A 23,850-nucleotide genomic window follows, 5' to 3' on the forward strand; every position below is an offset into this window, starting at 1 on the left:
CCCCACTCTCCGCCGTGACAATAAATAGTGTCATTTGTCTATAAAATTGTTAGAAGTACACCTCTGCATAACATGGTATCCTTATTAGCATTACAAAAAAATTAAAGAATAAATAAATACATATAGATCACCTTACAAAAAAGAATAACTTAATCAACATTGTTTTTAGTCTGTAACAGAAAATATTTAATTTGCCTAAATTGAAAGAAAAAATTAATCCTTAAACATTTTTTAACCAACTTGAACCTGTTACTATCTGTTGCCCGGAGCATGTTTTGTTTAGTTTTTGACTACCTTAGTTCTGTTTCAGCACCCCTGGGTTGGTGTGTTTTGGTTACCATGAGTGCTGATTAGTTTCACCTGCCTCTGATTAGTGTTCGGGACGCTCACCTGCTCCTGGGCACTAATCAGAGAGCTACTTATTCCTGCTTTTAGCCACACTCTGTTTGGCTGTGTGATGATCTGTCACTTCATTTCTGTTTGTTTCCTTGTTTTGTACTCACTTCCTATCAGTGCTCTTATTTTGTTTCCACTTCCTGCTTGTCCGCTGAGTGCTGTGTTTTTTCCCTCACCTGCTGCTGATTGGTAGCCGGTCCACACCTGCTGCCAATCAGCATGTTTCTATTTATGCTTGTCTCGCGCGCTCCTCAGTGCTCGAGGATTGATTTATGTTTGAACTGTTACATGCAAGACTGCTTCCTCTCTGTTTATCCTATTAAAATCCTCTTACCTGATCTCGTCCTCCTGGTTCCTGCATCTTGGGGTCGCAACAACTGCAGCCATGCGAGTTTGTGACAGGCAGTGATGGGTTGATGGGGCGTCATGAAGCGTTTCGACACATTGCAAAACTGTATTGATACTGTGTCGATACTGTGTCACTAAACACTGACATCTGCTGGACATTAAAAATCCCTACAGGCAACCTATGGACAGACTCAACTGACACTGATTTTATGACCTAGTATATACAATAATATAAGCCAAGTCATTGTATTTCATTTAGGATTATTTCATATCTTCATTTAAATAAAAATATATTTTTATCTTTTTTAGATACAGTCAATAAATAATGTGAACATGTATCATAACATGGAAATCTAAGAGAACGTGTTGTGAATGAGGATGCTTGTGGACTGGGATTTTTTTTAATTTTTTTTATACACATTTTTATTAAAAAAAAACAGTTTTTCCAACGTATTCAATTTTAGACGATTTCTTTCATTGATTGATTGAAACTTTTATTAGTAGATTGTACAGTACAGTACATATTCCGTACAATTGACCACTAAATGGTAACACCCCAATAAGTTTTTCAACTTGTTTAAGTCGGGGTCCACTTAAATTGATTCATGATACAGATATATACTATCATCATAATACAGTCATCACACAAGATAAACATCAGAGTATATACATTGAATTATTTACATTATTTACAATACGGGGTGTGGGATATGGAGGAGGGGGGGGGGGTAGGTTTGGTTTGTTATCAACACTTCAGTCGTCTCTTATTAGTTATAATTTCTCCGGCTGTATAGAAAAGACCCGCTCACAGGGCACAGAGGAGGCGTCAGTGCGACACAGTTCGCGTATCGGTCATGTGACCAAAACAGCTCATGATCGGTCACGTGACTATCTAAAAGCGGTACGCGCACCGACACAGGATATTGCTCTATGAGCTCGACGCATGCGCCGATGCATCGGTGTTGCCGGACCCATCACTAGTGACAGGCTGTCTTATTTGCGCTATGCAACAGTTATGCGCATTACTTCTTGATTCCTGAGCTAAGCTTTGCCTTTTGTTTGGCATGCTAAGCTTTTCTTGTTAGCTATTCCATTAGCTTCCCGTGCTATAGGCACGCTTGTTTTGTATCCTGTATGATTTATGAGAATAAATCATTGTCTCACCTGCACCTTGCCTCCGGAGTTTCCGTCTGCATCCTGGGAGAACGATCCACGCATCACCATGCGACCACGTCGCAACAGAACCATTTGATACTGAAAAATCTAATGTTATAGACTCATTGATAATAGTTAATTAAATTTGATCAGCTGCATTAACTCAGGAGCACATAATATATAAAACACTTTACCTTCAAAACAAAAATGAATACAACAATTTGTTCTGATTTGTTTTGGGGGGTTTTTAATCAAAATGATCACGTTTTGTAGTGCACAGCATTTCAAAGCGGGGCTTGAAGCATGATACGGCATGATACTGATAAAGCATGCTCTCCCTGGAGTCACACGCGACTCCCCTGACATCGCCCCACTATTTGAGAAGAACTGGTCTAAAGTAAGGTGAAAAATAAAGATTTAGGGGAACAAAGCACCCTTTTCAGAGTTGTCTAAATACATTTACCTGGTACTGCAGATTAATAATTTCTACAACATGTACTTGCTACTGTTTGGAGAAAATAGAAAAAGTTGTGATAGCGCCTTGCTCTCAAAGGTGAGAGAATTGCGATGAGAGGGCGGGCTTAAACATTCACATCTGCACGACAGTGCTTTGCCGTTTGCTTGCTTCATCTCATCACTGACTCCTCTCCATATAAACAGTTTCCTATAGCTACAGTCACCTCCAAGCATTCACAGCAAACGTGTTGCCCTCTTTTAGAGTGAGATGTTGTGCAAGAGAAAGTAGAATAATAAAGGGAATTAGCATGAAGGAGACAATGTAATATATGGTGCAGTGTTGCATTGTAATATACAGTTCGTCCCCTAGGATCATGTTGTCAACCAAGGGCTTTTCTGCCCCGACTGGACAATGATGCTGATATTATCTATCTGCTGGAAGGTTGTTTACGTACACCCATGTCCAACGGGCCATGTTGACCTTCCTCACTTTGATGTTTGTCAGAAAAAGCAAGAGCAAGCATCCCTCGGCTGGAGAGAAAGGGACATCTGTAAATATGGTAAGATATACTTTCACTTTTTATTTTATATATTATTGATAGCTTGTGTATCCAATCTATTCTGGTATTAATGTTTATTTTCTGCGTGTGACAGCAGGGTACCCTTCGACATCCTAAACTGAACTCCATGAGCAAATCGGATACCAGGCTGCATGAGATCAATCGCTTTCCCTGCAATGGAAACTGTAAGTGTTTTACAATGTCTGTGACAATCCTACACTGCTAACCTTGCTCGGCAGATGGACGACTGCATGGTAAGCTCCTATATGATTTACAGCCTTTGCACTCTTCTGCCCTCTCCTCCACCCCTCTCTTGCACAGTCGTTAGTAAGAGCCGCCCAGCCAGCATGGACCTCCTGCTCCTCCACAGTCGGCGCTCCCAGACCGACGTGGGACCCTCCCAAGGGCGCCAGCTTCCACAAATCCCCACTAGTCCTCAAGGGTCCAGCCAAGGGGCAGAAGGGGACATTGGAGGCGATGGGGGAGTAGTCGAGACCAGAGACCACACCTACACTGAGGTGGGCTTGAGGAATAATCCAACTCCGACCCACGGCCTGGACGACGGGCTGTATGAGAGCGTCAGTGTTCGGGAAGGTGACAAAGCACCCATTGCTCCAACGCCGCCATCAACTAACACCCAAGCCTCCACCAGGGCTGCCCAAAGCCCGCCTGCTCAGGCCAACGGAGCCCGCAATGGCAATGGAAATGTATGTACATACACACATCTTACTGCCCGTCAACATGCATCATTTCATTAGTGCGCAATAGTAACCCAGGGTACAAAACAATAGCCCTAATATTATTATTTCACTTTAGAAAGGTTGAAATGAGAACAATTCATAAAAAACAAGAACATTTTGTTAATGTAGGTGCATTATTAACAGTTAAAACAGTTAGGGCTTGATTTACTAAAGGTTTGCGTGTACTAAAACACGTGCAAACTGAATAGCACATGTAAAGCTGATCTACTAAACGTGTGCAAAGTGGATTGCGTCTGTTAAGTGAGCAGAATAAGGCGTGCAATCCATTTAGCGTGTGTCTTCATTAACCTCTTAAGGCCCAAGCTGCTTGTTTACATTATTTTTTGTATTTCTCTTTGCTATTTGGGCTTATTGGACCCTAATTAGAATGAAAACTAAAAACCCTATTTTATTATGATGTACTTAGTCCATAAGTACACAAACGTGTACTTTATGTGTAGTGACATGCACATTTTTATTTTTACCCTTTTTTTTTTCCAAATTCCATTGTATGTTATACTCTTCTGACACCACCAGATAGCAGTATAAGTGTCCATATGTCGGCATAAGACCCCAATTCAGTAGTGTACACAATTTTGGAAATAAGAGCTAAAAAGTGCTGTCCATGCATGTGGCCACTAAGGCCTTTAGAGGTTTATGCAAAATATATGCTGATCATCAAAACGCTCACAATACTGGGAGGAGAAGATGCAAATATTATTATTTAGCATGCACAATGTGATTCATCAACACTCATCACTGTTTTGCCAGCACTATTTTGCATTTTATTTAACACGTGTCAGAAGGACCTGCAAACTGACTCTCTGCAATCTGATAACACAAACAAGAGTTAGACATCACTTGCAGCTACACAACAGCAACTTGTCAGAGGTTACTGATATTGGACAATATTCATATTAGTTGGTAGGTCGGTTAGGTTTTTCCTTTACAGACAGAGGCGGTTGTTTAGCGCCGCAACCACTAAAGGTGGCCACTTGATAATGGCGACTGGTCACTTCATCACTGTGGTTGTTGGGCTCTAAAGGTGTTTGTTTATAGATGGACTGAACTGCCTCATGGATTGAATTATACTTAGTTTTGCTAAACTTCTATTCAGCATTAAGTCAACATGTCCTTAGTAATAGTTTCAGTTAGGTTCAGCAGCATTGCGATCGCTTCCACTCAAAAGCCCGTCGAGATCAGTTCTAATTTAGCATCGCTTTGTACACCGTCATTGTGACAGATTTACGGACGTGATTCTGAAATGACCGTATTATTTAAGTTCTATTGTAGCCGTCCGAGCCTTTTCCACAAATGTTTAGGGTCTGATTACTAAAGGTTTGCGTGTTCTAAAACATGTGCAAACTGAATAGAACATGTAAAGCTGATCTACTAAACATGTGCGAAGTGGATTTCGTCTGTTAAGTGAGCAGAATAAGGCGTGCAATCCATTTAGCGTCTGTCTTCATTAATATGCAAAATATATGCTGATCATCAAAACGCTCACAATACTGGGAGGAGAAGATGCAAATATTATTATTTAGCACGCGCACAATGTGATTCATCAACACTCACCCCCGTTTTGCCAGCACTATTTTGCATTTTATTTAACACGTGTCAGAAGGACGTGCAAACTGACAATTTCACACACGGCTGCAGGATCGGTGCGTGCGGTGCTCCGTTCTCCGTGTTTGTCAACATTTTGGACAGTCAAAAATATAAAATATTAGACATATCGTCTATTCAGCAACATCATTTTATAATTTTATAGCTGCTAGAGGACTAGGGGGCAGATTAAAACAATTTAAATGAATGTGTTTTGATGTCCTTTAGTATTTTTTTATAGTAATAATTTTTTTTCACAAATAATATATATTATTTAAATATTTCTCATATGAAAAAAAACATTTTTGAGCATGCATTTTTTTGCTTCTTGAGCGGTGTAAGTACAGCCTCCCTCCAATAAGCACACCTTTGACGCCAAAAAAAAAAGTGATTTCATTGTATATGCAGTACGCACTGCAGGACTGCTTGTAAATGTCCATAAAAAGTGGTAGATGCTTCCTGCATATTTAAAAACATAGGAAAATGCTACAGGTAGTAACATGATAACGTGAATGTGCAGTAAATGAGTGTATAGTTACACGCAAAATCCTCATTTAAATAAGGCGGTCTGCGCCACTTTTCATTTGTACACGCAGTCTTAGTAGATCACACGCAACATGCCCACTATCCATTCCAATAACATCTTTTGCGCTAAAATATTTTTAAGTTTTCATTTATCAATTATTTATTTTTTTGTGCAAAATAACACAGTTAACAAAATCACAACACACATTTGCATATCTTCTTGACACATGGGGATTTGATAGAAGTACGTCTGTTTACCAGCCAAGTACTAACTCTGCCCTATACGGGCCGGGGCCCTGCATGCACAGTGCCAGATCTTCTGCCCCTTTCCTCATTGACGTATCCGAACAACAGATGGGATAGATAAAGGGGCCCAAGGACCAAATTGGGACAGAGAGCTTTTATTTGATTTGTTCTGGCTTTTATTTTCTATGCCAAGAAGGTGTAAATTCAAATGTTAAATGTTGGAAAACACAACAAAAACACAAGCTACTGTCTTGTCATTATTTATGTTTATATTATTAACTCTTAAAAGTCATAAAGGCTTACTGACCATACTTACCAGTGTTCTAATAATATATTTTTAGGATAGACACACTACGAACATGTCTCCTTCATCCAGTAATACACGTTCATTAACTACTCCTCAAGGAGGACATTTTATTGCACTGCAGATTTAAAGATGTTTACGGCATTATGGCTGCAATTTTATACCACTATCTTAACCGTAGTTTCTTTGTTTGTGCAGTTCCGTGGTCTTTTTATTAAAAGACTGTCAAATTCTAATATTGATCTTTTCCTCACAGGGTGGCAGAGGGAATGGCGCCATTATTAATGCAACGGCTGGGCGAAGTAACGGGGGAAGTGGGGTTAACAGGTCCCCCCTGACCTCTGTCAACTCCTTGGCCATCCAAGAACCAAACGCAGCAGACTATGCTTCAATACGCAAGTTCAGAAAGGTAAATAATCTTGCTTGTGGTTTATTTTACAGTAGTACTTTACCTTACCAGCTGAGTTGGTTTGTTGATGGAACTCTTAGTTGAATACACTTGTACCTCAAATCAACATCTCCCATTGACATGAAATTCAATTTAATAGGCCCCCAAAAAACAGCATGATTTTAATATGTAATATATCTTTTTGAAAATAAAAACTTGTATATATTAAATATTGTATAACAACAATGCAATATAATGTACTACAAACAACTACAGTAGTTTTGGAAGTAATGTAGCATTTACTTTGAAGAGTGGTTTTCTACGCTATCTCCTTCCAGCTGCTTTTCCCTATTTTCATGGATACATTATTTTAACATTATTGGCTAGCGTTCGATGCATTCTGCTTCATTTCTAGTGCAGACTTGCAGGGCAGTATCATCCACTGTCCTTCACACTCACTTTCTTCCTTCCCATGGTTGAAAAACAAAGTTATGTCGATCTTTTAGCAAGGAGCTAATGCTAGCGAGCAAGACCAGATGTTTTGGTAGGATCGTACAGGGTTTACTACGACATTCGCTACGCCAACTAATAGCAGGGATGATTGTAAGTAAAACATTTACTTGCAGCTTAAAAACCTACTGAAACCCACTACTACCGACCACGCAGTCTGATAGTTTATATATCAATGATGAAATCTTAACATTGCAACACATGCCAATACGGCCGGGTTAACTTATAAAGTGCAATTTTAAATTTCCCGCTAAACTTCCGGTTGAAAACGTCTATGTATGATGACGTTTGCGCGTGACATCAATCGTTGAAACGGAAGTATTCGGACACATTGTATCTAATACAAAAAGCTCGGTTTTCATCGCAAAATTCCACAGTATCCTGGACATCTGTGTTGGTGAATCTTTTGCAATTTGTTTAATGAACAATGAAGACTGCAAAGAAGAAAGCTTTAGGTGGGATCGGTGTATTAGCAGCTGGCTGCAGCAACACAACCAGGAGGACTTTGACTTGGATAGCAGATGCGCTATCCGACGCTAGCCGCCGACCGCATTAATGATCGGGTGAAGTCCTTCATCGCTCCGTCGATCGCTGGAACGCAGGTGAGCACGGGTGTTGATGAGCAGATGAGGGCTGGCTGGCGTAGGTGGATAGCTAATGTTTTTAGCATAGCTCTGTGAGGTCCCGTAGCTAAGTTAGCTTCAATGGCGTCATTAGCAACAGCATTGTTAAGCTTCGCCAGGCTGGAAAGCATTAACAGTGTAGTTACAGGTCCATGGTTTAATAGTATTGTTGATTTTCTGTCTATCCTTCCAGTCAGGGGTTTATTTCTTTTGTTTCTATCTGCAGTTAAGCCCGATGCTATCACGTTAGCTCCGTAGCTAAAGTGCTTCGCCGATGTATTGTCGTGGAGATAAAAGTCACTGTGAATGTACATTTCGCGTGCTCGACTCTCATTTTCAAGAGGATATAGTATCCGAGCTGGTTTAAAATACAAATCCGTGATCCACAATAGAAAAAGGAGAGAGTGTGGAATACAATGATCCAGCTTGTACCTAAGTTACGGTCAGAGCGAAAAAAGATGCGTCCTGCACTGCACTCTAGTCCTTCACTCTCACATTCCTCATCCACGAATCTTTCATCCTGGCTCAAATTAATGGGGTAATCGTTGCTTTCTCGGTGCGAATCGCTCTCGCTGCTGGTGTAAACAATGTGCAGATGTGAGGAGCTCTTCAACCTGCGACGTCACGCTACTTCCGGTACAGGCAAGGCTTTTTTTATCAGCGACCAAAAGTTGCGAACTTTATCGTCGATGTTCTCTACTAAATCCTTTCAGCAAAAATATGGCAATATCGTGAAATGATCAAGTATGACACATAGAATGGATCTGCTATCCCCGTTTAAATAAAAAAAATGTCATTAGCCAAGAGACAGCTCTTATATTAAAACACTCTTAAGTTAAGGTACTTTTATTCTTTAACTTGTAGATGGCTATTTTAAAGCCTAATGTACAAACCCCAAAACCAGTGAAGTTGGCATGTTGTGTAAATCGTAAATAAAAACAGAATACAATGATTTGCAAATCCTTTTCAACTTATATTCAATTGAATACACTGCAAAGACAAGATACTTAACCTTCAAACTGGAAAACGTTGTTATTTTTTGCAAATATTAGCTCATTTGGAATTTGATGCCTGCAACATGTTTCAAAAAAGCTGGCACAAGTGGCAAAAAAGACTGAGAAAGTTGAAGAATGCTCATCAAACACTTATTTGGAACATCCCACAGGTGAACAGGCTAATTGGGAACAGGTGGGTGCCATGATTGGGTATAAAAGCAGCTTCTATGAAATGTTCAGTCATTTACAAACAGGGGTGGGGCGAAGGTCACCACTTTGTGAACAAATGCGTGAACAAATTGTCCAACCGTTTAAGAACAACATTTCTCAACGAGCTATTGCAAGGAATTTAGGGATTTCACCATCTACGGTCCGTAATATCATCAAAATGTTCAGAGAATCTGGAGAAATCACTGCACGTAAGCAATGATATTACAGACCTTTGATCCTTCAAGCGGTACTGCATCAAAAAGCGACATCAGGTGTAAAGGATAACACCACATGGGCTCAGGAACACTTCAGAAGACCACTGTCAGTAACTACAGTTATGCAAAGCGAAAGCCATTTATCAACAACACCCAGAAACGCCGCCGGCTTCGCTGGGCCTGAGCTCATCTAAGATGGACTGATGCAAAGTGTAAAAGTGTTCTGTGGTCTGACGATTCCACATTTCAAATTGTTTTTGGAAACTGTGGAGGTCGTGTCCTCCGGACCAAAGAGGAAAAGAACCATCCGGATTGTTCTAGGCGCAAAGTTGAAAAGCCGGCATCTGTGATGGTATAGGGGTGTACTAGTTAGTGCCCAAGGCATGGGTAACTAACACATCTGTGAAGGCGCCATTAATGCTGAAAGGTACATACAGGTTTTGGAACAACATATGTTGCCATCCAAGCAACGGTACCATGGACGCCCCTGCTTATTTCAGTAAGACAATGCCAAGCCATGTGTTACAGCGTGGCTTCATAGTAAAAGAGTGCGGGTACTAGACTGGCCTGCCTGTAGTCCAGACCTGTCTCCCATTGAAAATGTGTGGTGCATTATGAAGCGTAAAACCCACAACGGAGACCCCGGACTGTTGAACAACTTAAGCTGTACATCAAGCAAGAATGGGAAAGAATTCCACCTGAAAAGCTTCAAATATTGGTTTCCTCAGTTCCCAAACGTTTACTGAGTGTTGTTAAAAGGAAAGGCCATGTAACACATTGGTAAAAATGCCCCTGTGCCAACTTTTTTGCAATGTGTTGCTGCCATTAAATTCTAAGTTAATGATTATTTGCAAAAAAAAAATGAAGTTTCTCAGTTCGAACATTAAATATCTTGTCTTTGCAGTGCATTCAGTTGAATATAAGTTGAAAAGGATTTGCAAATCATTGTATTCTGTTTTTATTCACAAATTACACATCGTGCCAACTTTACTGGTTTTGGGTTTTGTAAAAGCAACACTGCAGCAAATTTTTATTATAGAATCTGAGCACACCATTTTTAAATTATTCGGTGGGGATGTGTTGTCTTTCAAAAAGTTAAGAATATTTAGTCTGAAAGAACCACCTCATTGCACAAGATGCATTTAAAATAAGTTGAGAGAAAAAAAACAAATGTCAACTAACTTCAGATAGGTTTTTGTTCTTGTCAAATTACAGCTCACCATCTGTCATCAGAATATTAAAAATATGTCATCAGAATATTAAAAATATTTCGGTGCTGGTATTCTTGAACTGTGTCCATGGTGTGTTCACTGGTGACCTCAAGGTTGACAAGACAAACAGGAAGGAAAATAACGGGGCCGACAGTCAGTCAGACAGCCAATCCAGCGTGAGCGATTCCCCCTCGGCAGCTCCTCCGCAACTACATCGCTGTCAGGAGGGTCCACGCAAGACCCCGGAGCCGTTTCACCTGCCCTCCTTCCCAAAGGTAACATTCGAAAGATTTACCAAAACACTGCAGCATTCAGCTTGTCCCCTTCCACTGTGGCGTAAACACTAGAGGGCACTGTCTACAAACCAACAGCTCTTTGTTGGGTGCAGCTTTGAGACTTGGCATCTTGTTTCCCCCTAAATCCTTCATATTATCTGTTTATAGTAATCCAATTGTTTCATAACTTGTTAAACAGTGAGTCTATTGTTAGTATGACACTTCTGAAATGAAAGGATGGTCAGATGGCCATCATTTTGCCTTGCCTGTGCTTTTAGTATTATTTTTTAGTTGTTTGTGTATTACCTTATGCTTTTCATGTGTGTTATAAAAGTGTATGTACTTTTAATGTGCGCCTCAAATGAAGGATACAGTCTGTTTTATTTTATTTTTATTTTATTTATTTATTTTTATTCGTTATTTTTAATTTAATTTAAATTGATTTGTATTTTATTTTATTTTATTTTATTATTATTATTTATTTTTATTTATTGTTATTTTTTATTTTTTTTAAATTATTATTATTATTTTTGTTTAATCTTTTTATTTATTTGTGTGTGGCGTCGCGCGGGTCTCGCTTCCTGTTGGGTGGGGTCCGTGCCCGTGTGGCCCGACCTTGCGCTGTGGGGTCTCTGTTGGCGACTTGATGTGGTGGCCCGTGTCTGGTCTGGATGCTGTGTCTCGGTTGTTTGGGCGGTGGTGTGTTTGTGCGGGTGTTGGTGTCTCTTGTTTGCGTATTGGCGTTTGGGCTGGCCGGCGGGCTGGCGCCGGCTGGTCTCTGTGATCCTGTTGGCGTGTGGTTGCCGGTCGCGGGGTTTTTTTATCGCTTTGATTTGATTGGGTGGTGTTGGCTGTCTGGGGGTGTTGTGGATGCTGTTTCTGCTGCCGTTTGTTTGTGGTGTGGGCGCCCGTGGCTGCTGGGTCTGGTGCAGGGGGGTGGCTGATGTTGTGACTGGTGGCAGCGCGCGCGTGGTGGTGGTTGTCGGGGCTGACAAACTGTGTGTATGTATGTGTATGTGTGTGTATGTATGTATGTATGTATGTATGTATGTATGTATGTATGTACATATATGTGTGTATGTGTACATGTGTATGTGTATGTGTATGTGTATGTATATAGATATGTATGTATATTTCTGGGGGTACGTTCTGGGCCTGCCTGTCGGGTGGGGGTCGGCGCCTCAGGCTACTGCATCCGGACTGCGTGTCTGGAGCTCCTGGGTCCCACCGTCCATCCCTTCCGGGTGCCCGTCTTGGTTGGGGCCTGCTGGGTCTGGTCCCTGCGTCTACTGTGGTAGCTTGGTGCTGCAGGGTATTCCGGGGTGCTGCGAGTCGGCCAGTTGTTGGGGTAGCGACCTTGTGTGTCTTCTTTTAATTCTTTTATTTTTATTTTTAAATAGATTAAATTTTTTATTTATTCTTATTTTTTAATATATTTTATTAATATTATTATTATTATTATTATTATTATTATTATTATTATTATTATAATTATTATTATTATTATTATTTATTTTATTTATTTATTTTCCCCTACCTCAGGGGGGGACTCAGCGGGGGCAGTTGCTGGTTGTTCCATCTCCATTGTTGGGGTCCCTGCGGGTAATGTGGGTGGTTCCCGTGGCCCCGTGCTGGGTGGTCCTGTGGCGGCCGGCTTGGGTGGGGTGGCCGTGGGCTGGCCTCGCCGCGCTCTCCGGGGGTGGGTGTGGGCTCGTGGGTGCCCGGTTGCCGGTGGGTGCCCGGTTGCCGGTGGGGCGGGGGCGGTCTTCCCGTCCGGTTGCGGGGGGTCTCCGGGCCCCTCGGGTGGGGCGTCCCGCCTTTCTGTCCGTGTGGGGTGTGGTCTCTCGCTGACTTGGGGTCTGGCTGCCCCCTGCTTTTCTCGTGCCTTGTCCTCTGCCGGGTGCGTCTGTCTGCGGCCTGCTTCTGGCCCTTGTGGGCGGCGCGGTGGGCCAGGCTCTGGGGTTCCTGTCACTGTCCGGCTTGGCTGCGTGGGGGCGGTGGTCCCTGGTTCCCTGGGCACCGCACCTACTGTTTGTGGGATGGGCTCTCGGGGAGGCTGGGGCCGTACTCTGGCTCCCGCACACACTGGGAGTCAAATGTATTGTACATGCAAATTCACATATACTCACATACATACATACACACATACATAGGTACCTACGCTCCCACATACATATACAAATACAGTACATATTTACACACTCAAAGTTCGGACATCCACACGCACGCTCATTATACAAGCATACTGTATACACATACTGTACATATACATTCACTGTAAAAACATACATATACACATACTGTACATATACACTCACTGTACAAACACACGCATACACATACTGTACATATACATTCACTGTACAAACACACACATACATATACTGTACATATACCGTAATTTCCGGACTATAAGCCGCTACTTTTTCCCCTCGTTCTGGTCCCTGCGGCTTATACAAGGGTGCGGCTTATTTACGGCCTGTTCTTCTCCGACACCGACGAAGAGGATTTCGGTGGTTTTAGTACGCAGGAGGAAGACGATGACACAATGATTAAAGACTGACTTTTCATATACCGGTAGGCTGGTTATTTTGATAACGTACAGGTGAGCACTTTGTATTACTTTGCACCGTTGTATTATTTGTACTCTGCACGAATGCTGTTCGCCATGTCAAAGATGTGAAAGTTTGATTGAATGATTGAAAGATTTATTGTTAATAAATGGGACGCTTTGCGTTCCCAAACAGTCATCTCTGTCCCGACAATCCCCTCCGTGGTAGCAGGAACCCCTATATACTACGGTAATTACACATCAAAACCCTGCGGCTTATAGTCGGGTGCGGCTTATATATGGAGCAATCTGTATGTTCCCCTAAATTTAGCTGGTGCGGCTTATAGTCAGGTGCGGCTTATAGTCCGGAAATTACGGTACATTCACTGTACAAACACACATATACACATACTGTACATATACATTCACTGTACAACACACATAATGTATACACATACTGTACATATACATTCACTGTACAAACACACACATACACATTCTATACATATACATTCACTGTACAAACACACATATACACATACTGTACATATACATTCACTGTACAAGCACACATATACACATACTGTACATATACAAGTACATATGCACACATACACTCATGCACATAATCACGTTTCATCAAACATATATTAACGTTGTTGCCCTAGGGTAAACTGGGTATAACACATGGCACACTGACAAAGCTTAACCTATTGTTACTATAACAATCTACAAGGTTAATGTAGGTTGCTTCTCTTTCTTCCCCCCCATTTTTCTGCATTCTTTCGTATCTGAAGTTATCATTACGTATATGTATTGTTGCATTTGAACAATTGTATTGTTGATAATAAAGTAAAAGTATTGGTATTGTTTATTATCAATAGCACTATTTCTATTGGTATTCATATTGCTCCATTTTTAGTGTAATAATGCTCATTGTCATTTCTGTATTATTTTTTATTTTCGCTAACTGCTTATTTGCTATTACTTTTACCATCATATTTGTACATGTCGTATTTGCTGATGTTGCTCTGTTGTTGTTGTTGTTGTTGTTGTTGTGTTTGCTGTTGTTGTTTTTGTCTCTCTGTCTAATCCCCCTCTTGTCCCCACAATTCCCCCCTCTGTCCTCCTTTTTCTCTCTTTCTATCCCCTCCTGCTCCGGCCCGGCTGCACCAAATGATAATATAAATACATTTAATAAAGTCAAAATACAAATAAGGCAACAAGAGAAGTATCCTACACTTCTCTTTTGTAAAGTAAATCTGAACAGCCGATATGGGCATCTACATCTGCTATATGATTTGCCTGAGAAGCTGGGCAGGACAAAAAAAAAAAAAAAAGTAAATACAAATCTTTAAAAAGCTAGAAAGGGTGGGTCCTAAAGAGGTAGGCATTTTTCAGAGGTCACAAGAAGGTAACAAAATACAAGAATGTGTGTGTGTTTGTGTGCGTGTGTGTGTGTGTGTGCGTGCGTGTGTGTGTGTGTGTGTGTGTGTGTGTGCGTGCGTGCATGCGCGTGTGTGCTTGCAGATGTGTATCCTCTGTCTCATGCCTTTGCGATGAGTGTAGTTTACAAAGACTGAAAAGATAGATTATGTAAGAACCTGGCGAGCTCATCTGCATGTGCTTGTGCGTGTGTGTGTGTGTGTGTGTGCGTGCGTTTGTGTGTGTGTGTGTGTGTGTGTGTGTGTGTGTGTGTGTGTGTGTGTGTGTGTGTGTGTGTGTGTGTGTGTGTGTGTGTGTGTGTGTGTGTGTGTGTGTGTGTGTGTGCGTGCGTGCGTGCGTGTGTGTATTCATTCCCACTGCGTCTATCAGCAAGTCTGTCTAGAAATGGCACAGGTAGCCAGCTGCCTGATAAATAATGTTCACATCTTGAAGCTATTTTTATTCTGGCTCTGATTACGTGCCTTGCAACAGGAGGAGTGTATAAAATTTTAATCGTGCTCAGTCGCATGTCCACACACCAGTGCACACTTTCTAATTGGTTTGTAACTGGTTCCACCTGCATTGGTAGCAAGCTAAACCAGTAAATGTATATTGCTTGGTTATCCATGTTATTTTAACAGTGCAGTAAAATTTTGATTTGTAATGTAGCTGTGAAAATATGACAAAAACATTTTTTTAAATGTTATCCTTTCCTTTTGACACATTTTACTTTACCTCAAATGTTCCTTATTGTCCGTATGCTAATGTAGGAATGACTCTTTTTATGATATTTGCATCAAGCTCTTTTGGAAAGGGTTCTCACTGCTTCAACAAGTCATGTCTAAATTACCATTTGAGCAATCAATCTTAAATTGAAATACATATTTAAATGGAGTTAGAATAACCTTAACCTTAATTTATGTTTTGCTAAATCATCAGATCATGATCAATGTCAGAGGTCTTCAACAGTGGGGCCACGAGGGGTTGTAAAATGTTTATAAATTCCCTTTTCAATTTTTCACAAATATAAATGTCTTTAAATCCACATTAACATTGATCCAACATAGTGTAGTGTAGTTTAAAACTGGCAGTGACATGGTCACCTTACTCAAGGTACTGGCAGGCTTAAAACAAAATCATAAATACATAATTATATTATCATAATATTGTTAGCATTTAAAAGGAAACTGCAATTCACAATCATTATGAAAGACATGACGACGGATGTATTTTTAGCGCATTCTAACTCGTAAATACAAGTAAATAAAAGTCTTTTTACAGCGGAGCCAATGGGAGGTCCTCTATTCCGCCCATAAAACTCAATAGATAACCATCCAAAAAGCACCAACAATACTCCATTTACATTTCATGACTAAGTTAGTACACTTTGACAGCCAATTTACAACCGGAAATGGCGAGAACGACACAAAAAGCCGCTTGATTCCACCCACCTTTTCTTCGCGAGGATTATGAGTCATTCTTCATCTAAACAAGAATATAACAACATATCTGTCAGCATCCTAGCAGACATTGTACAGTGGGTGATATTTTATTATGTTTGTTGGCTGTCATAAATTCTGCAGTGAGTAATAATCAGTTATAATAATAATAACTTGTTAAAAAATAAAAATCGAACATTGTGATGCATTTTTCAAAGTGCCTGTTACGACATTACATGTATGTGAAACTTTAATGGAGGTGTTTTTCAAGGGCTTTTAAGGCGGAATAGAGCGGCTCCCATAGGCTCCGTTGTAAGTGGACTTTTAATCGCATTTTTTAAATATTTGGAATGCATCAAAAAAAAAGGCCTTGTCGTCATGTCTTTCATAATAATTGTGAACGATTAGGCAAAATTCCCCAAAAAGATAGCTCGCAATTAACGCGGCAATTGCCAGCTAGTAATTAACGGTGCAAGTGGCCAGCTATTGATGAGGGCGCTAGTTGCCAGCTAGCTACTAGCAGCTCAAGTGGCCAGCTAATGATTAGGGCACTAGCTGTCAGCTAGTGATGAGCAGCGCTAGTTGCCACCTAACGAGTAGGGCGGTAGTTGCCAGTTTACTAATAGGGCACTCATTTTCAGCTAACGATTAGGGCACTTGTTGTGAGCTAGTGATTAGCGTGCTAGTTCCCAGTGAGCAATTAGCAGCACTATACTCCATTATTTAATCATCTTAGTGTTGCACAATAACAAGGTACTTTTAACACCAGTTTAACTTCAATCAAAATGTTATAGAAGATATATATAGTCGCGATCAAAAGTTTACATACACTTGTAAAGAACATAATGTCATGGCTGTCTTGAGTTTACAATCATTTCTACAACTCTTATTTTTTTGTGATAGAGTGATTGGAGCACATACTTGTTGGTCACAAAAAACATTCATGAAGTTTGGTTCTTTTATGAATTTATTATGGATCTACAGAAAATATGACCAAATCTGCTGGGTCAAAAGTATACATACAGCAATGTTAATATTTGGTTACATGTCCCTTGGCAAGTTTCACTGCAATAAGGCGCTTTTGGTAGCCATCCACAAGCTTCTGGCAAGCTTCTGGTTGAATTTTTGACCACTCCTCTTGACAAAATTGGTGCAATTCAGATCAATTTGTTGGTTTTCTCCAAACATATTGCTTGGTATTGTGGCTAAACAGCTCATTTTTTGTTTCTTCTGACACCACATGGACAAAGATAAGACCTTCTGGAGGAAAGTTCTGTGGTCGGATGAAACAACGATTGAGCTGTTTGGCCACAATACCCAGCAATATGTTTGGAGGAGAAAAGTTGAGGCCTTTAATCCCAGGAACACCATGCCTACCGTCAAGCATGGTGGTGGTAGTATTATGCTCTTGGCCTGTTTTGCTGCCAATGGAATCGGTGCTTTAAATGGGACAATGAAAAAGGAGGATTACCTCCAAATTCTTCAGGACAACCTAAAATCATCAGCCCGGGGTTTAGGTCTTGGGCGCAGTTGGGTGTTCCAACAGGACAATGACCCCAAACACATGTCAAAAGTGGTAAAGGAATGGCTAAATCAGGCTAGAATCAAGGTTTTAGAATGTCCTTCCCAAAGTCCTGACTTAAATGTGTGGACAATGCTGAAGAAACAAGTCCATGTAAAAAAAATCAACCAGAAGCTTGCCAGAAGCTTGTGGATGGCTACCAAAAGTGCCTTATTGCAGTGAAACTTGCCAAGGGACATGTAACCAAATATTAACATTGCTGTATGTATACTTTTGACCCAGCAGATTTGGTCACATTTTCAGTAGACCTACATTAATTCATAAAAGAACCAAACTTCATGAATGTTTGTTGTGACCAACAAGTATGTGCTCCAATCACTCTATCACAAAAAAATAAGAGTTGTAGAAATGATTGGAAACTTAAGACATCCATGACATTATGTTCTTTACAAGTGTATGTAACTTTTGACCACGACCGTAAGTAGAGGATCTGCTTCACGTCTCTATTAGTTTGGAGGTTTTTGTTGTTAATCGAGAAGCATAAATCGAGGACCATTTTACAGATGACAATTTATCCATTAGATTAATTTAATGACTGAATCAATCACAAAAAAAGTACAGACACATTGTTTATGTTTGTGATTTACCGTACTTTCCTGCGATACTTGCCTGAACTCATCATTTGCTTCATGTCCGCCAGGAGCCAGTGTTCATGGGCAATGGCGAGCAGTATATCTGGAAGCCACCGGAGGAGGACGAGATCATCACCTTGCACCCGCCTCCACACCACATAGAGAACGGACAGGGTCACCCGTTGCCCCCGACTGCAAAAGAGGTAGTGAATCTTTGATGGAACTTTGTTTAGGGGAGCTTCAGCTCCACAGGGAAGCAGAATGAATACAGACAGTTCTCTGGTTTGTGTTTATAAATGGGGGCGCCCCTGTGATTGGGCATGCCGTCATAACACTGCTGCCCTGTGACCCGCCTGTCATATTCTGCCTGCAGCCAGAGGTTAGGTTACATGCCTCCCGCAGCCCCACCCCCTGCTGCCTGAACCATGACCGCAATCTCCCAACCCCCCTGAGCTATCAGTCTCCAACGCACAACTCACCAGACGGATCCAACATAAGCGTCACCTGCCGCCAAATACTTCGTCAATGGGCATTTTTTCTCACTTTCAACTTTTATTGTGACATCATTCCTTTGAAGGCCGGGCGGGGGACTGCCTTTCCAACCTATTCTTTATAATTATATATGGAGAAGACGTCTGGTAGTGAGAGGAGGAAGTCTGCACCGTCCAATCATTTCTCAATGTCACATATCCGACCACATCTGCTTCCACATGCAGCAGCTCCTCCCCCATTAATCCACTCTCAATCCCTTCTTTCTTTGCTTGACGCTTGTGCAACATGCTGAGAGCTACAAGCAATTGGGCAACTGTCATGCAGGGTAGCTGTGGAGTGTGGGGGCGGGTAGCTCTAAATCAGAATTTTTTTAATTGCATCGAGCCCGGCGGCATTTTCTACGGCTGCATAAGTTAAAATGCAAGCCTTGGCGGAGAAGAAGTTGCAATAAAAACAAACACATCTGCCGACCTCAGGCGACCGTTGCTTACACAGCCACTGGCCTTGACTGCATGCCGCGTATCCCGTTTGTGTCGTCTGTTTTGATTTCTTTCCCTCACTTTTTCACTGCTGCATGCCCCTTTTTTGCATTATAGCTGCAGGAGAGACTTTACAGAAACAAACAGGGAGGGGGAAAAGACAGTGTACAGCTGTAGCCAGTTCTAAAAAATCCCCACCGTCTTGTGACTTCCTTCCTCTGCTGTGCAGCGTTGCAAACTGCACGCGCTCAAAGCGTTCATGCATCCTCACAGACACGTACGGCACGGTGCACATTTTGCGTATGTGTTTAAAGCCTTGGTGTTTGCTCATCCAAAATGGTCATAAGAGACCAAGGGCCTGTGTGTGTGTGCGTGTGTGTGTGTGTGTGTGTGTGTGTGTGTGTGTGTGTGTGTGTGTGTGTGTGTGTGTGTGTGTGTGTGTGTGTGTGTGTGTGTGTGTGTGTGTGTGTGTGTGTGTGTGTGTTCTGGCAATGCTTACTTAAAGGGGACATCGCTCTGTTTACACAGTCACCCTTATGGGACCTCTGACGGTATGGGGACAAAAAAACAGGTCCCCTAAAGGGAAACCTTTTAATTTAATTTAATTTAATTTCAACTTTTTTTTTTTTAAATGGTCCTCAGTAGTCACGTACAAATGTTTGTGAATTATGCAAAATTATTTAAATTTGGTCCCCAGGGTCCCCAGTAAGAATGATCTGCACATTACTTCATCAATCCAGAGATTTAAAGATGTGTATGAGCTAACTGGGCAGTGGCCATTTTATCTAAGGGTGGTCCCCACAAGTGATGATCAAAGACTTGGTCCCCATTCCAAATGATAACCTGTGTGCGTGTGTGTGTGTGTGTGTGTGTGTGTGTGTGTGTGTGTGTGTGTGTGTGTGTGTGTGTGTGTGTGTGTGTGTGTGTGTGTGTGTGTGTGTGTGTGTGTGTGCTGCTTAGTTCTGTTTAGAGGGGAAGAGCGAGAGACCGTCACCATTTTCACTTTTTTTTTTTTTATTAATTATTTTATTAATGTCAAACAATTTTCTAACTTTTTAAATCAAACTTAAATTGGATTTGATGCATGTTTTGTTCTAAAACAAATTCATGGCAAAGATAAAGAAAGATCAATAATGTATGTTATCAGTAGAGGTACGCCGTTTGATCAGCCACCAATCACTATCGGCCAATTTCTATGAAAAAGTATTACAAAAGCCGATCGCTCCTGGCTGATACTTTTTGCCTGTTCCATTTGTCGTAATTTCAATGTTCCGAGTTGGAAATCATGGTTTTTCGATTATTTAAATTCAATTTACTTTTAACGCGGTTATCATTATTACCGTTTATCGTTACATCCGTACTGTAGTTCAGAGGTGTCAAACTCATTTTAGCTCCGGGGCCACATGGAGGAAAATCTATTCCCAGGTGGGCCGGACTGGTAAAATCATGGCATGATCATTAAAAAATAAAGACACATTCAGATTGTTTTCTTTGTTTGACTTTAGCCAAAATTAGAACAAGCACATTCTGAAAATGTACAAATCACAAATAATCCTTTAGACAAAATACTTCAAATTCTGAGGGAAAAAAATTTATGAACTTAGACTTCGTCTCAGTGTATCTACAAAGCCAATAAACATGAAGTCACGGCCTATCTGGGATTGAACAAAATAAATAACAAACTTCTGGATGTCAAATACCTCATTTATCATGTCCAGGTACTAAACCTGTGCTAACTGTTGAAGATGGTTGAGTTACACTCACTTTTCTCATTTTTGACAGAGACATTTAGGGGCAATGAGGGTGCCAAAGAACAATGTGTTCAAAGCAGAAGACCTAAAACTGCAGGTTTTACGTTTCATTTGTTCGAGGGGAGGAGCCACAGCCACGCGTTACCACAGCTATATGCGCTTTACTGCGTACCTCTTGCTTGGCAAGAGTTGTTATCGCGACATCCAGTGGACACATTTAGATCAGCAGTTGATTTCATTAAACAATTTCAGCTCAATTGTATACTTAGCAAACTCATCTCACGGGCCGCATAAAACCTGTTCGCGAGGCCTGCGCCGGCCCATGGGCCGTACGTTTGACACCCCTGCTGTAGTTGTATTGTTGGACCTGTTATGTCTTAGACGGGGGAAGGAGACGGCACAACAGCGGAAGTACAACTCAATATATATTTATTGAGAGATTGATGAATATGTTGGGTGTGTATGCTACTATGTGTTTGAATGTGAACTATGTGCTGGAATTTACATATGAAGATACCGTAAGGGGTGTTGTCAAGCGTGTTGAATGAGGGCGTCCAAATCCAGAGGAAAGAGGCAAGGAAGTCTGGGGTCCAAACGGGGTCGTGGTGCAGGAGAGGGCGTCCAAAGTCCAGTCAGTGTGTCGGTGGATCAGGAGGGCAATCTGGGTCCAGGGGAAAAGGCAGCAGAAGCTGAGACACGGGACTGTGGAAAAAATGGGAGACGAAGAAGATCAGAACGGGACACGAGGAAACAAGCTACGGGAGAAAATACTGGTGGAAGTCAGAGACGTGAAGCTTACTGCGAACAGGGCTACGTTCCGACGCAGAGTAGTCAGCTGCAAGGCTCTTTATCCTGTCGTCTGTAATCACTGCCAGGTCTGTTGATAAAAGATTGCCTGCGGCTGCGGCGGCGTGTGGGCGCGGTCTGCGCAGCGCGCGTGGGGGTGTGTCTGAATGCGCTCACAGTGGAGCCGCTGAGTGCTCCCGCAGAAGAGGGAGGAACAGACTGCGCTTGCGCCGTAACAGGACCTTTTTTATATGGCAATGTTACTGTAGTATAAATATAATTTTTTCATGTGTTTTATACGTTCTATTGCTAGCAGTAGTGTCTGTGTTTCCTCTTCTTCCACTGTGTTCCAAGGTTGCAGAAAGAGTGCATATTTTTCTATAAGTTGCTTATATTCAGATAAGGCAAGCTCAAGAATAGATTTCGTGGATGTGGCCATCTTGATTTCCGACCTCGTAACTGGAACGCTCACAACTCGGCTGTGACATCAGTCCGAGCTCCTACTTCGGAAGTAAATGAAACGCACCATTTATTTATTTCTGGTCCCCTGGATTAGCAGCCAACTTTGTACACTCCAAATTTGCCACTTTCCGAGATTTTAAATGTTATTTCTATATTTCCCTATTTGTAGGAGGTATTGATTGTTTACTTTTTAGGGCTGTCAATTGATTATTTTTTTAAATCAGATAGTCACACTCTTGAATTGTGATTAATCATGATTAATAGCAGGTTCTTATTTGCTTGCATGAATACAATTTGCTTAAGAAAATACCCCAATATTCAGATACAAATGCAATTTGGTAGTCAGAATGTCATACAGGAATGTTTTTTTAAATGTCTTACTGAACTGCAAGTCATTGATTTGCTCTAAACTTGTTGACAGAAAGTATAGTAAGAATTAGCAGCACATTTGAAAGTCTGTGCAATAATATAGCAAACAAGGTACAGATGTACACTAATACATAATGCAATAAAGTCAACAACTGAACATAGTGCACCATTTATGTCTGCATTTACTCTTCTTTAATTTAACCAGTTTTTGAAACAAACAAGCTTGTTTACCTTTTTCAGATGACAATGCTGATTTATTTTTTGGTACAATGCGACCCCAGCTCGTTGTGATTACTTACAGATGTCCAACATTCTCCAGGAAGCAAAATAAATTCACATTCAGTCTGTAGTTGCAAGTTGATGCTCTTGTTTGTGTAGTACAGTTTGTTCATCCTTGCTGTAATTGTTCCTCTCCAAGGTATTGTACACAGATCAGCTGTGGTGATATGAATGACATCTTCTTGCAGTACTTGGTCTTCACAGATGTTAGATGTCCGACATGCGGTGGTTGTCGTTTAACAAAGGCATATGTTTAACTTAACTGTGCTACTTTTGTTGACAACATTGAACCAGTAAACATTGCCAGCGTAGTTTGTTCTTCTCTGCTTGTTGTCGATGAAGCATTCATGTTAGCAGCACCTTCCTCGAGTACGTGTTTTGCTTTAAGATGGTATTTTAAACTTGATGTGCGTCGGTAAGAGAGTTGGTGGCTGCAATACAAACAAGTTACATACGTTTTATCTAAAGTTCTGTTCTCAAGCGAAATTACCCACCTCTCATCATTCATCTTAGCTCTAGCGTGCGACCTGATCACAGACCTTGTAACAATGCCCGCATCTTCCAGGTTGAGCCTTGCTTATGTGATTAGTCTTCAATCATTTATATATTATTTTCATTGATCACATGCATTAACGTGTTATCGTTAACAGCCCTTTTATTCACTTATTTTTAGTCATTGACATTACATTTAAATCTTAATTTTAGCATTAATAATTATATTTTTTATATTCCAGTTTAAAAATGTTAAAAATGAGAAAAAAACTATACAAATAAGATATTTTGGGTTTTCCCTACATAGATAATCTTGCTTAAAGATTCTGCAACATCCCAAAGATGCTTAATTAGGAATTGCAAGTTGAATACTGCTTGTTTTGAGAAACAAATACTTATTATCTTAAAA

The 23,850-nt window shown here is 41.0% G+C and overlaps 1 protein-coding gene across 6 annotated transcripts in view; it reads left to right on the top strand.

Annotated features, from left to right (window-relative positions):
• The window catches only part of LOC133653900 (uncharacterized), a 117,083-nt gene that overhangs the window by 81,370 nt on the left and 11,863 nt on the right, over positions 1-23,850 (top strand). For 5 of the 6 annotated variants that reach the window (XM_062053728.1, XM_062053729.1, XM_062053726.1 and 2 more), the window contains 6 exons: positions 2,861-2,915; positions 3,010-3,100; positions 3,237-3,622; positions 6,592-6,744; positions 10,601-10,762; positions 18,400-18,534. In XM_062053728.1, coding sequence (XP_061909712.1) covers positions 2,861-2,915; positions 3,010-3,100; positions 3,237-3,622; positions 6,592-6,744; positions 10,601-10,762; positions 18,400-18,534 — 982 coding nt within the window. The remainder of the gene's footprint in view (positions 1-2,860; positions 2,916-3,009; positions 3,101-3,236; positions 3,623-6,591; positions 6,745-10,600; positions 10,763-18,399; positions 18,535-23,850) is intronic. The other variant, XM_062053731.1, reaches the window with a different exon arrangement.

This window comes from Entelurus aequoreus, linkage group LG07, assembly GCF_033978785.1.
Source record: "Entelurus aequoreus isolate RoL-2023_Sb linkage group LG07, RoL_Eaeq_v1.1, whole genome shotgun sequence".
Classification (NCBI taxonomy): domain Eukaryota; kingdom Metazoa; phylum Chordata; class Actinopteri; order Syngnathiformes; family Syngnathidae; genus Entelurus; species Entelurus aequoreus.